This window comes from Herpailurus yagouaroundi, unplaced genomic scaffold (genome assembly GCF_014898765.1).
Source record: "Herpailurus yagouaroundi ecotype Mexico unplaced genomic scaffold, PumYag 188, whole genome shotgun sequence".
NCBI classification, from domain to species: domain Eukaryota; kingdom Metazoa; phylum Chordata; class Mammalia; order Carnivora; family Felidae; genus Herpailurus; species Herpailurus yagouaroundi.
Genome location: NW_024412419.1, coordinates 26,723,397 through 26,740,159, shown reverse-complemented (window position 1 = coordinate 26,740,159; position 16,763 = coordinate 26,723,397). Strand labels below are relative to the sequence as shown.

General features: G+C 36.6%; 1 protein-coding gene across 13 annotated transcripts in view; it reads right to left on the bottom strand.

The window, feature by feature from the left end:
* Positions 1–16,763, bottom strand: part of BIRC6 (baculoviral IAP repeat containing 6) — a 225,633-nt gene that overhangs the window by 84,248 nt on the left and 124,622 nt on the right. For all 13 annotated transcript variants that reach the window (XR_005797250.1, XM_040496471.1, XM_040496472.1 and 10 more), the window contains 9 exons: positions 12,755–13,317; positions 11,602–11,777; positions 10,286–10,382; positions 9,958–10,152; positions 9,113–9,313; positions 7,253–7,532; positions 4,875–5,131; positions 4,505–4,613; positions 137–358 (listed from right to left, as the gene is read on the bottom strand). Coding sequence is in view for 12 of the 13 variants with exons in the window: in XM_040496471.1 (XP_040352405.1) it covers positions 137–358; positions 4,505–4,613; positions 4,875–5,131; positions 7,253–7,532; positions 9,113–9,313; positions 9,958–10,152; positions 10,286–10,382; positions 11,602–11,777; positions 12,755–13,317 (2,100 nt within the window). In the remaining variant the exon portion in view is untranslated. The remainder of the gene's footprint in view (positions 1–136; positions 359–4,504; positions 4,614–4,874; positions 5,132–7,252; positions 7,533–9,112; positions 9,314–9,957; positions 10,153–10,285; positions 10,383–11,601; positions 11,778–12,754; positions 13,318–16,763) is intronic.

Here is a 16,763-nt window from a genome sequence, read left to right as displayed (position 1 = left end):
TATACATGATTCTATGTAACTACTACTTTCAAAGTATTATTATTATCCAAACAAGCATATAAAATACCATTTCATCATGTGAAAACCTGTAACAATCTGCTAACGGAAAAAAAAGGATTTCAAAAATCGTACTTACTCAAAGAGGTCTTGGTCCAGCAGCGCTGGTAAATCGTACTCTACAAGCAGTTCATAACTGTGCCACAGAATTGCTGCTACACAGTGCAAATGAGAAGGAGATGGCATGAGAAGGCCATACTCTACTGTCGAAGAGTTAGGGCACATGTAGCTCATCCTGCCACTTCTCCTCATAGCAGCCACTCTTGCAGAATCACTGACCCATTTTAACAAGGCCTGAATTCTTAAAAGAAAATGAATTCAAATAACCAATTATACCATAACTGACATTTAATATGGATAAATACCGCCATTTCAAGTAAGCACTGCATTTATGAGAGTCATATACTAATGTTCTTGGTACTTTTAATCTAAACTAGGAAGGAAAAGGAACTTATGTAAGCAAAACTGACATAGTAGTTCTACTTCTCCAATAACCTTACTAATCTTAACTGATGAAAATGTTTGAAATAACATATGATAACATATAATTCTGCAAATAAACATTGGGTAATTTCTTAACTCACTTACCAAAAAAACCCTATAAATATCTGGACTTACAGGATACAAAACTTAACAAATTCATGGTCTCCTGTAAATTTTCTTTCATCTTATAACAAATCCACACAACCCAGAATAGTAATCTGGGGCTAATTCTTTATTGTGCAGAATCTCATGCAACACAGCATGTCTTACTCCCCTGGCCCCCAACCATTAAATACTACTAGCAGTCACCCACCTCCCTGCACTCTGACAACAGAATATAGCCCCAACGTAAGTACTTTTTCTCAAGTGTCACCCTACCCTTAATACCCTGGAGTTGGGGGAATACTGAGAACAACATTTAAAAAAAATTTTTTTTTAAGTTTATTATTTATTTTGAGAGAGAGCATGAGCAGGGGAGAAGAAGAGAGAGAGAGAGAGAGAGAGAGAGAGAGAATCTGGAGGAGGCTCTACAGAGTCACTGCAGGGGTCTGAACTCACAAAACTGTGAGATCGTGACCCAAGCTGAAATCAAGAGTCAGACACTTAACTGACTGAGCCACCCAGGCGCCCAGAGAATAACCTTTTTTTTTTAATTTTTTTTTTAAACGTTTATTATTTTTGAGACAGAGCATGAACGGGGGAGGGGCAGAGAGGGGGGGAGACACAGAATCGGAAGCAGGCTCCAGGCTCTGAGCCATCAGCCCAGAGCCCGACGCGGGGCTTGAACTCACGGACCACGAGATGGTGACCTGAGCCGAAGTCGGACGCTCAAACAACTGAGCCACCCAGGCGCCCCATAGAATAACATCTTTTAAAGCAATATGGCTTTGGAGTTTATAAGATTCTTTGCTTCAGGTTACAAGAAATGCGGGTAGGAAGGTATAGAATGCTACTTAAACCCCTTCTCTGCTCTGAACAAGACCCCTTATTTTACTGTTTTTTTAATATATATTTTTAAAGTTTTTATTTATTTATTTTGAGAGAGAGAGAGAGAGGGAGAGAGGGAGGGAAGGGCAGGTCCCGCACTGTGGGCACGAAGCGACGTGGAGCTCAAACTCACGAACCATGAGATCATGACCTGAGACGAAACCAAGAGTCAGATGCTTAACCAACTGAATCACCCAGTTGCCCCCGACAAGACCCTTTAAATTTCATATGATAGGAAATAAATATAAGTCAGAAAAAGAGAAAGCAGATGAGGTAATTGGGAAAGAGTAAGATTTTCTCAGTGTGCGGAAGCCAATAATTTTGTTGTTATGTCAGTTCTAAAACATTTATTTTTTTTTTTTAATTATTTTTTTTTTCAACGTTTATTTATTTTTGGGACAGAGAGAGACAGAGCATGAACGGGGGAGGGGCAGAGAGAGAGAGGGAGACACAGAATCGGAAACAGACTCCAGGCTCTGAGCCATCAGCCCAGAGCCTGATGCGGGGCTCGAACTCACGGACCGCGAGATCGTGACCTGGCTGAAGTCGGACGCTTAACCGACTGCGCCACCCAGGCGCCCCAACATTTATGTTTTAAAAAGTATTATGCAGTGAGAACAATTTTATTTAGGGTAATTTTCCTATGACAAAAAAAAAAAAAAACAAAGAACTATTAAAGAATTAAATAATTGTAAGCTATTTTAAGAAAGTTGTTCTAGAAAAATATTTAAAATTAATTTTTTATGGGGCGGCCTGGGTGGCTAAGTGCGTTAGGCGTCCGACTTCAGCTCAGGTGATGGTCTCACAGTTCGTGGGTTCAAGCCCTATGTCGGGCTCTATGCTAATAGCTCAGAGTCTGGAGCCTGCTTCAGATTGTGTCTCCCTCTCTCTCTCTCTGCCTTTCCCCTGCTCGCTCTCTGTCTCTCTCTCAAAATAAATAAGCATTAAAAAAATAAAATTAATTTTTTAATTCTTTTTTACCTCATTAGCCATTATAATTTGAATTTGGCACAATTTATTCTATCAAAAAATATTCCAGGGGTGCCTAAGTGGCTCAGTGAGTTTAGCATCCAACTTCAGCTCAGGTCATGATCTCACAGTATGTGGGTTCGAGCCCCACGTCAGGCTCTGGGCTGACAGCTCAGAGCCTGGAGGCTGCTTCCGATTGTGTCTCCCTCTCTCTGTGCCTCTCCCCCACTAACACTTTGTCTCTCTCTCAAAAAGAAACATTAAAAAAAATATTCCAAAAAATTCCAATCTATTTTTAAATATAATAATATTACTTATGTGAAGCAAAAAGCTTTATAGAAATAATTCAGCTTATTTAATATCTTGAAGTTACCATGCTGGAAATAAATTTACTTCATTAAATGCCATTTGAACATTCTTCATCGGAGAGTATGAAAGCAACTAACCTAAAAATAAGTTAAAGCTTATTACATTATCAGTGATTAAAGTATCAAAATTTACTAGGCACCTGCCACGCCTGACACTACCCCAAATCCCCAAGTCTGACCTATGTAAATTGTCCCTTGTGAGTGACAGTATTCTGTCTCCCCAATACAAGGCAAAAAGCTGGATTCAATAAACTTGGACACTCTAGTATCTAGCACAGTGCCACGCACACAGCAACTATTCAGTAAAAAGCAATAAATGAGTAAGTACCCGCAAAATTAATGATTTGTTAATATTTTATAAACAAACTAACAAAATATCAAATGATTTTCTTGAATATTAACCAAAATATTAAAGGATAGCATTAACTCAGAAAATAGTAAAGATTAATTGTTTATGGAGTCACACATTCTATAAATGGTATTCTGGTATTGATATATGATATATATAAAACATGAGAATGACAAATCATCACCCAAAATTTGTCAACAAAAACGTGTCTCAAAAATACTTGGGAAGTTCTTCTCAATGTGGAGGTAGAAGACATCAAAGAAAAGGTACATTAGTAAAACCCATCCAAAATTACCTATACGTAAACCATCACTAAATATTTAGGTGAGATATTCAAATATTATTTACTTTGTATGACAACATTTCACCTTGCAGTAGGAAGGAGATAGAAGGTAGAGAGCTAATGAAAAGCTGTCAATGAATATTACAAATAATAAGTAATCAAAAAAAACATTACTTTTGTCAAAATAGTCTAGGTGCCTAATATGGACACAATATTCTAATATTCATACACAGCAGTAAATGCTACCTAAGATTGTATGATTTGACAGCACCACAACTTAACAAAGAGCTCCTAACAACATGGTTCACATAAAAACGTGTAATATTTTGGGGCGCCTGAGTGGCTCAGTCACTTAAACGTCTGGCTCTTGATTTCGATTCATGTCATGATCTCATCGTTTGTGCGACTGAGCCCGGCACTGGGCTCTGTGTTGACAGCGTGGAACCTGCTTAGGATTCTCTCTCTCCCTCTCTCTCTCTCTGCCCCTTCCTCACTTGTGCTCTCTCTTGAAGTAAATAAACATTTCAAAAACTGTAATATTTTATTCCATTCCATATGTCAAAAGTAATACTGATTATAATTCTATTTCCATTCAAATTTGCTTAAGATATGTCCAAATACATAAAAATTGATGTTTAATGTTCACAAAGTTTCTAGAAGTTATATCATGTAAAGCATACAGGTATATGTCCAATATAATCAACAGTCTTGACTTTTACGAAACAACCTAAGGAGAAAGTATTAGAAGTAACTCTCACTATCACATAACTGTGTGTAAGTGTGTCCTTAAATAATAAACAGTGATCTCACTGTCCGTGAGTTCAAGCCCTGCATCAGGCTCTGTGCTGACAGCATGGAGCCTGCTTGGGATTCTCTGTCTCCCTGTCTCTCTGTCTCACCCCCGCTCACTCTCTCTCTCTCAAAATAAATAAATATTAAAAAATTAATTAATTTTAAAAAAGGAAAAAAAGAAACAGAACAAAAGAAAAAAACAAGATCAACATATACCTGTCTTTTGTTCCAGGATCCTGAGTTGTTCCAAGCTGGTAAAGAATATCTATCGTAGAATCGGAAGAGAGTCCATTCAGTCTTCCAAAAAGTAAAGGGCTGTTTAGATCTTGCAATAAAGAACCAAAAGAAAGTTTGCTAAATAAGCAAATGGTATAGGAACATTTGCTCAATTTAATTTTAAATTGTTAATTAAAAATTACGTTTCCATAAATTACAGCAACAACAACAAAAAAAACTCCAAGGACATTGAAGCCATAATGGAAATTAATTTCAGAAACAGATTTCATCACAAAGATTAAGTGATTAAGTAACTGTCACTGTTTTGCAGATAGGTAAAAATTAAAATATCAAAGTTAACGGTGGTCACCTGTAGGATCACTGCCTGATGCTGCACAGTTTCTCAGGAGAATGTCTATGAGCTTCAGGCCAATTCTCGTGGACTGCAGTCCTATCTTTACAAGCACAACCTCAATGTTGGGTGAGTGCATCCCACAGTACGGGGACATCAGTAAGGCAGCACAAGTCTGCAGCAGATTAGCAGTAGGTGCAGCCGCACTCGCCATCATTCCTTCCAGATCACTTATGTGAGTAAGGCAATGATGCAATAACCGTAACCAGCCGATACTGAAAAAGACAACACAAAGCAGCTTACGTGGTAAATTCAAGTGGCTCAGATTATTTCTGGGGTAAAACAAAACTGAAAAATCAGCATGTTGTGTCTCATAAATAACACAAATCTTCATTTAAAAAATGCTAGAACATGAAGAAGGACTTAAACACAGTTAAGTTTCCTCCATAGTGTAACAAATAAAAATACTTAACCACTAACAGCATTTAGGAACTACCTGTCTTTTGTTCAACCAGTCAAAAAACGTTTTTGTATTTTTTAAAAAGAGGCTCCACGTGCAACGTGGAGCTTGAATTCATGACCCTAAGATCAAGGATCACATGCTCTCCTGACTGAACCAGCCAGGTGCCCAGTCAGAAAATGTTTTTTTATATATACATATACATGTTTAAATATGAAATGCATAGGATTATAGCCTTGTGAAACTATAAAGTCTTGGCAGCTTGAGAATAAAAAAATCCAAATTTTCTTATCAGGCAAAACTTTCAATAGAACCAGTGTATAACATTTTCAACTAACAAATTTTACCAGATAAATGTGAATTAAAGGACATATTCAGGTCCTTGTTTATTTGGTCAATTTGTATGGCTCAAATCTAACCTTTCCACTAACTGCCATTTAGGAATTATCATACAAGACTAGGTCTCTGTCTAGTCAGAGACTAGGTCAATTTGTATGGCTCAGATATATCCTGGTGACAGGCATGTGGAAATTCATATATTAGACTCTGATCCAAAGAACAGAAATCCATACCCACAGATACTACACATTGTACATACCTCAAGAATTAAACACACATAAATTTCAATTTTAACCAGCCTCCAAGTTCTGGTTCTAAAGAATCATTATCTCTATTACATCTAATAAAATTACAGCACTGTATGGGGCGCCTGGGTGGCGCAGTCGGTTAAGCGTCCGACTTCAGCCAGGTCACGATCTTGCGGTCCGTGAGTTCGAGCCCCGCGTCAGGCTCTGGGCTGATGGCTCAGAGCCTGGAGCCTGTTTCGGATTCTGTGTCTCCCTCTCTCTCTGCCCCTCCCCCGTTCATGCTCTGTCTCTCTCTGTCCCAAAAATAAATAAAAACGTTGAAAAAAAATTAAAAAAAAAAAAAAAAATTACAGCACTGTATAAACTACCTATGGAACAAAGGACTTCCTAAGCCCTAAAACAGAAACCATAGAATAAATAATTTCATAAAAAGTTCAGAAAGCTTTTTTTAAGAATCAGACATAAGGGGTGCCTGGGTGGCTCAGCTGGTTGAGTATCTGACTTTAGCTTAGGTCATGATCTCACGGTTCATGGACTCAAGCCCCACATGAGCTCCCTGCTGTCACTGCGGAGTCTGCTTCAGATCCTCTGTCCCCATCTCTCTCTGCCCCTTCACTGCTCACACACGCTCGCACTCTCTCTCAAAAATAAATAAAACATTGGGAATGCAAGCTGGTGCAGCCACTCTGGAAAACAGTATGGAGGTTCCTCAAAAAACTAAAAATAGAACTACCCTACGACCTAGCAATTGCACTACTAAGCATTTATCCAAGGGATACAGGTGTGCTGTTTCGAAATGACACATGCACCCCAACATTTATAGCAGCACTATCAACAATAGCCAAAGTATGGAAGGAGCCCAAATGTCCATCAATCTATGAATGGATAAAGGTGTGGTATATATATATACAATGGAGTATTACTCGGCAATCAAAATGAGTGAAATCTTGCCATTTGCAACTACATGGATGGAACTGGAGGGTATTATGCTAAGTGAAATTAGAGAAAGACAAAAATCACATGACTTCACTCCTATGAGGACTTTGTAAGAGACAAAACAGATGAACATAAGGGAAGGGAAACAAAAATAACAGAAGAACAGGGAGGGGGACAAAACAGAAGAGGCTCATAAATATGGAGAATAAACTGAGGGTTACTGGAGGGGTTCTGGGAGGGGGGATGGGCTAAATGCGTAAGGGGTACTAAGGAATCTACTCTTGAAATCACTGTTGCACTATATGCTAACTAATTTGGATGTAAATTTAAAAAAATAAAAAATAATATTAAAAAGTAAAAATAAGTAAATAAATAAATCATTAAAAAAAAAAAGAATGAGAAATAAAACATACCTTGTTTTGGATACCTGATCTTCAGATGGAAGAAAGGGATTATTAACTGTTGCCGAAGAAGTGGTACCAAAAGCAGTGAGGCCCAGTAATTTAATTTGTGACAGGCCTAATGTGCTGGCATCTCGGGGGCGATGAAGTCTAAGGCAGACAGCAGAAGCTACTTCAGCTTTTACCAGCTGAATTTTTATGTAGGTGAGGCCGCTGGTGACGACAGGAGTGGACAAAGGGAGCATGTTTACCCCATCTGCACTCACTTCAACGGACACAGAGGACGGGCAGGCTGGAGGAAGGGAAGAGTGAAAGCTTATTAAAGAAAATGTGAACTGGACTTCATGGTTTAGCAGAAATCCCAGTAAAAGAGCAGCTTTCAGTTACATTATGAACTTGCAAACAGATAATTTATATGCCACGTCATACTTTGTCACTGACTTTCACCAGGACTGATTTTGGAGCTATTTTCCAACATAAGATATGAGATCTACAATATAACAAAAATAGTATTTTAAAAATTGTAACATTCCCCTAAATAAAAATAACTGAAGATATGTAATCCACATTTACATAACTTGAGTCTCTGCAAGAAAAAAACTGCCAAACTGGCAATTACTCTATTATTTCTATTACTCAGAATTATCACCCACAATGTGGGACATTTGATTAATATGTTAACGGCTTAGGGTTGCAAGTAATTTGGAAAAGAATAATATACCAAAAACAAAGTGCTTTGGGGCACCTGGGTAGCTCAGTTGGTTAAGTTTAAGACTTCATCTCAGGTCATGATCTCACGGTTCGTGTGTTCAAGCCCCAGATGAGGTTCTGTGTTGACAGCTCAGAGCCTGGAGCCTGCTTCCGATTCTGTGTCTCCTTCCCTCTCTGACCCTCCCCCGCTCATACTCTCTCTCTCTCTCTCTCTCTCTAAAAATAAACAAACATTTAAAAATCACTATTTTTTTTTTTATTATTATTAGAGCAAGAGCATGTGAATGGGGAGAGGGGCAGAGGGAGAGAATCCCAAGCAGGCTCTATCCTTGGCACATAGCCCAACGTGGGGCTCAATCCCAGGACACTGGGATCACGACCCGATCCAAAATCAAGGGTTGGTTACTCAACCAACTGAGCCACCCAGGCGCCCCAAATTCACTATGCTTATACTGAAAGAATCTGGGATCAAAAATGCAAAATAGTATTTCAGATTCCTTTATGAATACTTGGAAGAGTTCTTTTTCCTCTTAATGTAAAACTTGTTTCCTAAAAACTCTTTTCAATTATTTACACCTTGCAAAGTGAAAACAAAATATATTCAATGAAAAAACACCAAATGAATGATACTCAATATAGTACAAATTTAAAAAATCACACTCAAATATTAAAAATATTAAATATTACAGTCAAGTTATTAAAATAAAAAACTGTGTACATGTAATTATCTTACAATGGGGGGGGGGGGAGGGAACAACACATAAATCCAAGCTAATTTCCCACTGCAGGACTGGCACTGAGGATGGGGCTAGAGAAAGTACGCCTGCTATCTACAGGTGTGTAAACTAACTCATTTCAAGTTAATGCTATAGCTTAATAAATTTGGGGAGAAAGGCAAGGAAAAATTATATATAACTGAAATAGGTTGGTCTGGATTTCATGAAACATTCCATTTGTTTAAGGGGAATAGCTATGTCAATTCATTTCATGGGAAATGATTTGGTGGTAATGTTGAATATTACACAAAAAAATTCAAAATTAAGCAATCTGGGAATCATACCTAAATGTATCACTGTTTACTAAATATTTTCTCTCATTTTTAAGTGTTCCTACATTACAGTTTATTTTCATACATGTTTCTTTACAAAAAATACTACTCACTCGCAAGAGATGCAAGGTGAGGCTGGATATGTATCTCTTTAAGAAGCACTGCTGCAGGAAGGTGAATGGTGAGGTCACACCAAGCCTCCTCCGGCAGGAAGATGTAGGACCACGCAGCAGAGCGAGCCCTCCTATGAGGAGGCGTGGCCTGTAAAAGCACCTCAGCTGGTTGGGCAGTTGGACTGCTAGATGTAATTGTACCTACAGAAGATATTATAAAAATCATAAAAATTCTGTAAAAGAACCCAAATAAACCTTCAAGAACTATCTAATCACTGAACCAGAAAAATTAGCTAAAATCATAAACATCTGATGCTACAAACATATTTATTAGTGTGTGTTTAACACGATTTGTCACAGTATTTACAAAATATCAAGACACCCAGTCAACCTGCAAGGTGATAAGTTCATTATTAATCGTTGCCTAATTTCTTTATATTCACACGTCAAATGAAAACTAAGGTAATAACAAATCCAGCACAATAAACTGGGAAAAGGAGTACCCACCTAAAACGGAAGCTTCTTAAAATAACTCAAAATAAGATGGAACAAGTTCTTTAAACTGATTAACATTTATGGTGAAAACAGACACAAAAATCTGCTATTTCATTTCACAAAAGGTGTTACTATTTAACTCGGAAATACAAACAAATGAGATCATTAAAATGGGAGCTATTAAAAACTCCCTTCTAACCAACAGACTGTTTCAAAAACCACTACCTTTAAAATCACTTGTTTGGTGATATTATCACATGATCAACTGACTTCAAGAACTATTTCTGCTTCATACCAGCTAATAAAATATGTAAGTTCATATCAATAAGATTTAGTAATTCTTTTCTTACCCAGGGGTGCAAAGTTATGGATCCCTTCTGCATTGTCAGGCTCAGAAGCTAGTATTCTTGTTTTCAAAGTGCTGTCAACAGCTTTATTGGGACCAGAATCAAGAAACTTCATAATAGTTGATACCATACTTCTTGCAGTGTTTACAATAGCCCTTGTACTAGTAACCATATTGTTGCAAATGAGCTGAACTCCACCTAATTTACAAAGAACACCAAATGAAAATAAGACAGTGTGACATTCAGTCACCTTTCACAGAAGACTACAAAAATGACAACATACACTGTCAAATGCATACACTTAAATGACGATTTGTAGAATTTATCTTACCCATATCATGGAATGCTTTCAAGGCGTCACTGGTATCCAATACTCTCAAAATAAACCACAGTAATGGTTCAGATAACTGGCAAGTAGCGAGAGAGCCCTAAAGAAAATCACATGTGTACTGTGACTTTATAACAGTGATTATTAACTTCCTGTAATTAGGACAATTAACATATTAACTGTAATATTCTTTTATAGTTAAGTATTCTAAAATTATAGCCTTAATCTAAATCACAAATTCAACATATCTGCCAAAAGACCTAAGAAATCTTACTGAATCAACAAGGAAGTATAGCTTTTTTTCTGAACTGAGAGTATTTTTTAAATTAAGCATCTGTCTTTATCTAGTATTATCATTTTCGACCTTAATGTGCATTGATTTTGTTTTCCATTAGACACTAATTTCATTTAAAAACTGATTCTTCTTGGGGCGCCTGGGTGGCACAGTCGGTTAAGCGTCTGACTTCAGCCAGGTCACGATCTCGCGGTCCGTGAGTTCGAGCCCCGCGTCGGGCTCTGGGCTGATGGCTCAGAGCCTGGAGCCTGTTTCCGATTCTGTGTCTCCCTCTCTCTCTGCCCCTCCCCCGTTCATGCTCGGTCTCTCTCTGTCCCAAAAATAAATAAACGTTGAAAAAAAAAAAAATTAAAAAAAAAAAAAAATAAAAACTGATTCTTCTCAAATATCTTTCCATTAATGGAGAAATATGTGCATATATATATGCAATGACAATTTAAGAAAATGGTGATTTACACTGACATACAAAATACTCCTTAAGAAAGTACATTTTAAAACCTGCATTTGAAAAAATGCAGTAAATGGACTAGAAGTTAAAAGCATCACACTGGTTCCTACAATTCCATTTTATAAGAAGGAAAATCAAAAAGCAGTAATATTCGAACCGATTTTTCTTTTAAAATTACCCAAATCCTTTTTGGCTGAAAGAAAACTAAACAAACATGCATCATAGCTTGAAAAAATAGTCGCATTAAACTTTTGTATGTAACATCTACAGAGAGCATTTTGGTATTCCACTATGCTATTTCTAGGGAAAAGAAAACTTCTTCTTGAGATAACAGGAAAACAACCTAAAATTTAAGATTATGTTTAATGTTTTATTCTTAGATCACTGTGGTGATTTTTCACAACATGGACTCAAAAAACTACATTCAAACTTTATTTAATAGTCTATAGGTCTTTACTTGATGCTGCTGCTCTTTTTCCAATATATGAATCCTCTGTCTTTGTCCTATAAATACTTCTCTGTCCCCATTGCCAGAAACTATGTAAATTACTGAAATAGTTGCCAGATTGAACTTACTTGTCTGCCCATATATCCACAGGCCATGTAAGTTAAAATTGGCTGCAGCATCATGTGGACCGTAGAAGCTTTTTTACTGAGGGTTGTCAGTATGGTAAACAATCCATCCCCAACTGATATAGCATCTAACCCACCATGAAAGTTCTCATGTTTGGTAAGATGCAATCCACTTGCCCCTAGTTTAAATAAAAAGATTACACATTTTTAAAATACAGTATATACTTAAAAACCAGTAATAATTAAAATAGAAAAGTCATTTGTCCTGAGACCACTGAAGGATGGGTATATAACAGCTACATATATGTATATGTGTATGTGTATATAAACACATGTGTGTATACATATACGAGAGATTGGGATATTCATCATAGCATTCAGTAAAGCATGTTTTTGTCCATCTTCTTACATGAGATACCTCTATTGTTGGTAACAATAAAAAGAAGTTGCTCTGTTATATGACTGAGGAATATCATCTTACATATCAGCCATATACCAAGAAGAAAGGAAATGGAGAGAAAAATAAGTGGTATTGTTACATAACTATGCTTCAAGACATCGAATTAAAAAAAAAGATAGGATGGTTGTTTCCCATACACAAAGAAAGAAAAAATAGAATGGAATCAATGGGATTAATTTTGTCACAGTTTACAGAAGTACAATATATCAGCTTTCAAACAGGTAGAAAAGTTAAGCAACAATACAGAAATTTTACACTGATGTATGTGTCATAGAAACTGTTCCACTTTGGATACAATTTTACACCTCACATTTTTTAAAAAGTGGGAATCAATAAGGTTCCCTAATATAAAATTTGATGTGAAATTCTTCATCTTTAACACATCAGAGATGTGTGATTATAAAGTATGGTGCCTGACCAGTGAGACTGATTTTTTTCTTAATATAACAAATTACAAGTTATTTGATTAGCATATTATGGTATTTAAAAATTCACACTTAAAATTCTTCATCATTTCTATTTCACTTATTGATAGAAGGAAGCCACTCTCTAGAAGTTTCCACTTACAGCTTGCTAAGAAGTTTGCAAAGAAGTAGCCTTACACTATAAAGTAATAAAAAATCAATTTATATGTTGCTAAAACAAAGAGATACAATACCAAAAACAAGCATAAGATTAAACATTCTCAATACGTACCAATTATCATCGCCATGGCACTGCTATTACACAGGCCCAGAGCAGACAAAATCTGGCTCATAATCTGTTGGTTGGCTAACACTAAGTCAGCAACATATGCAGGTGATCCTTGAACACTACTACTGATTCCATTACCATCTTTGCCTCCGGAGACTTTTTCCTCATCTGAAACACTGTCTGTAGTATTGGTGGTCACAGAAACTCTTGCACTGTATTCTCTATTGCCCGAAAGAGGCAGCTGTACTAGAATGTTAACCAGTTTTAACAAATCAAACATGAGTTGATCTCTTGTCATTTCGCCACAAACTGCTTTTGCATCGCCTGGACGAATAAGGTTGGCAAAGAGTCCCCCAAAGCATGCTCGAGCACCCACCGAGCTATCTGATCCACTTCGAGACATCACTTTGTCTGAGCAAGTGATATAGTGGTGCACTAAAAAGGTGACAGACTCTATTACAGCAGAAATAGTACTAACTGAAACAACTTCAAAGTTCTGCTCCAGGGTAAATTCTAAGAGCTTTACTTGGGCATCAAGAGGACCTTGGCCTGTCTGGAAAGCACCCCTGCAGAAAAAGAGAGATGATTAAAAATTAATCCATCATAAATTTTTAAAAAAGTAACCACCACAATACAAGAGAGCTAACACAGTAATTAAACTCTTGGTTTTCACCGTTTCATTTTGTAGCAAATGGTTTCCATTCTTCCTGAGTCATTCTAACTGTCTTCCATTTGACACAAAATCAAAAATGACTTCCCTTCCAATAGAAAACTAAAGGACAAGTAATCAAACAGGTGGTTTTGAAGCTACGGACTAAAATATTTGAGTATCACATGGAATAAGCTCTGGTTTTTCATATCTTCAAATGGTGCTATTTTAAACATTTTCTACTAATTATGATTTTCAAAACTTGAAATTCAGTCAACTAATTCTTACACATCAAAGTTAAATGCTCTCAAGTTCTGCTTATGCCTAAGATATAAAAATCTGGAGAAAATACTGCCCCCAAATTAACGAGAAAAAGTAAAACTAACTATAAAGTCACATAAAGCCATTACAGAGCTGGAAATCCAGGAAAGATAGGCACCTCCAATGAGACAGAATAAGAGCTTGACTTTCCTATGGCAGAACTTGAGAACAGACACTGGAAACATACAAATAAATGAGTAAGAATTCAGCTAATATATTTAACAAACGGCTAAATTCTGGTGTATGCAATGGTGATAACACAGAATCCTTGACGTTCAAACCCATTCACAGACACCCAACCTTACAAAACCCCTACGGCACACTTTGCCCATGTATCTATTCCATTTAGCTGTTCCTGAGTTATATACATTATAATAAATCAGTAAATGTTAAGCGTTTTACCTGGGTTCTATGTGTCATTTTTACAAACTACCAAAACTGAGGAGTGTGCTGTGAGAACCCCTGAATTTGTACCCAGATCTGACAGAAGTGCGGCAACTTGCAACTGCGCGCTCTGAAGTGAGGGCAATGTTATGGTACTGAGTAGCTAAACCTGTGAGTCTGACACTAACTTTGGAGAGTGTTAGAATAGGATTGAGGTGTAGGACAAAGCTTCATGTCAGTTTTCTGAAAATACCAAAAATAATGATAAACTTCTAGCCAGAATGACATAAATAAATAACAATTACCAATATCAGAAACGAAAACAGGAATCGAACTAGAGCCCATCAACATTGAGGATAATAAGGAAATAATACAAATAATTCAACAACATAGATGAAATGAACAAATTCCGTCAAGATGCAAACTGCCAAATCTCACTCAAGAAGAAACAGAAAACCTGAATCATCTTTCACTATAAAATAAATTGAAAACGTTTTCTCCAAGAAAACTCCAGACTCAGCATGCCTCAGTGGTGAGTACTGTCGAATGTTTAAGTAACCAATTTTACACAACTCCTTCCAAAAACAGAAAAGGGATCGTTTGTTTTATGAGTCCCGCATTAACTTGTATAAAAAACAGCCACTTTTCATAAAAACCAGACATTGTAAGAAAATGCAAACATTCCTCATAAAGACAGATTCAAAAATCAACAAAATGTTAACTAATTTAATTTAAGCAAGACATGAAAAGGATAATATATCATGACCAAGTAAGTGAGCAGTGAGTCTATGCTGGGAACACACAGTGATCAACACTTTAAAAAAAAAAAATCAATGTAATTCACCATATTTACAGACTACACAGGAAACAACATGATAATTTCAAAAGATATAGAGAAAGCATTCCACAAAATCCAAGGGTAACACATGATTTTTTTAAGTCTTAGCAAATTAAGAACACAAAAAACCTCAAATTGCTATCAGACATCTACAAAGGAAGCTATAGCTAGTAACATTTCTACTTGTGAAAGACTACCAATAACAGTAAGAAAAAAACAAAGATGGCCAATTTCATCATTTCAACTGATCATACTGAAGGTACTTAACCAGGGCATTGGGAGAGGGGAAAGGGAAGGGCAGGGCAGGGGCTGCGGATTAAGACATACACACTGGAAAGGAAGGAAATAAGGCTATTTTTGCTCAGTGACTACATGACTGGGTACAAAAAAAAAATCCAAAGAGGCTATGTAACTCTTCCTAAATTGATCCGTAGACCAATGCATTCTCAATCAAAATCCAGCAGGGTTTTGTTTTATTTCAGGTAGTATAGACGAGAATCAATAAACTTATTCTAAAATTTATGTGGAAAAGCAAAGGAACTAGAATAGCCAAAACAATTCTGAAAAAAGAACAAAGTTGGAAAACCAGCACTACCAGATTTCAAGAAACTGTGGAGGGACCAAGGCAATACAGTATTAGAAAAGTATAGATGCAAACGTCAATTCTACAGAAGAGAGTCCAGATAGTGCAAAACGTGTACAGTCAATGGATTTTGAAAAGCAAAGAAAATTCAATGAAAAAAGCAGAGCCTGTACAACAAATGACAGAGGAACAAATGGACATCCACAGGCAAAAACAAACAAAAACAAAAAACAAAAAAAACTGTGACCCAAATGCAACATAAATGTAAAAACTAAATTTCTAGAAGAAAACATAGCAGATCATGTGTAGGACCATGGTTTAGACAAGGACTTTTTCTTTTTTTTAGGACATAAAAATAATATATAAAGGAAAAACTTGACAAGATTTCATGAAAATAGAAAACTTATTTTCTGAAGGATCCTGTTAAGAAAATGAAAATATCATCCACAGGCCAATAGAAAGTAATCTGCAAAAACACCCAATAAAATTGAATGCCTTCTTTATATTAAGACTCTGTATTTCTTCCTGGTCATAAAATTAATTTACCTAAGAGCTCCCAGCTAACTTATCAGGATACTAGAGACTTTCTTAAAAACACAGAAAACAAACAAAACATAAACCAAGACATTCTTGGAATATTGTACATGTATTCATATCGTAACATCATGTCCTTAGTTTCGTGAATCTACTCCTTACCTTTATCTTTCACTGTGTATATACAACAAATAATTAAAACTACACATATTATTAGTTTTTATTATTTTTTTAAATGTTTGTTTATTTTGAGAGAGAGAGAGAGAGAGAGAGAGACAGAGAACGAGCAGGAGAGGGGCAGAGGGAGGGACAGAGAGAATCCCAAGCAGGCTCCAACCCAGTGAAGAGCCCAACATGGGGCTTGATCTCATGAAGTACGAGATTATGACCTGAGCCAAGATTAAGTGTCAGACACTTAACTGACTAAGCCACCCAGGTGCCCCAGAAAGTAATGTTGGATTTTTGAAATGTCTTACAGTATGAAGAAAATGATACATTCATATGATATATATTAGGATATTTAACCATTCATGCATTTTAAGAATAAACTCATGGGAATGCAAGCTAGTGCAGCCCCTCTGGAAAACAGTATGGAGGTTCCTCAAAAAACTAAAAATAGAACTATCCTACGACCCAGCAATTGCACTACTAAGCATTTATCCACGAGATACAGGTGTGCTGTTTTGAAGGGACACATGCATCC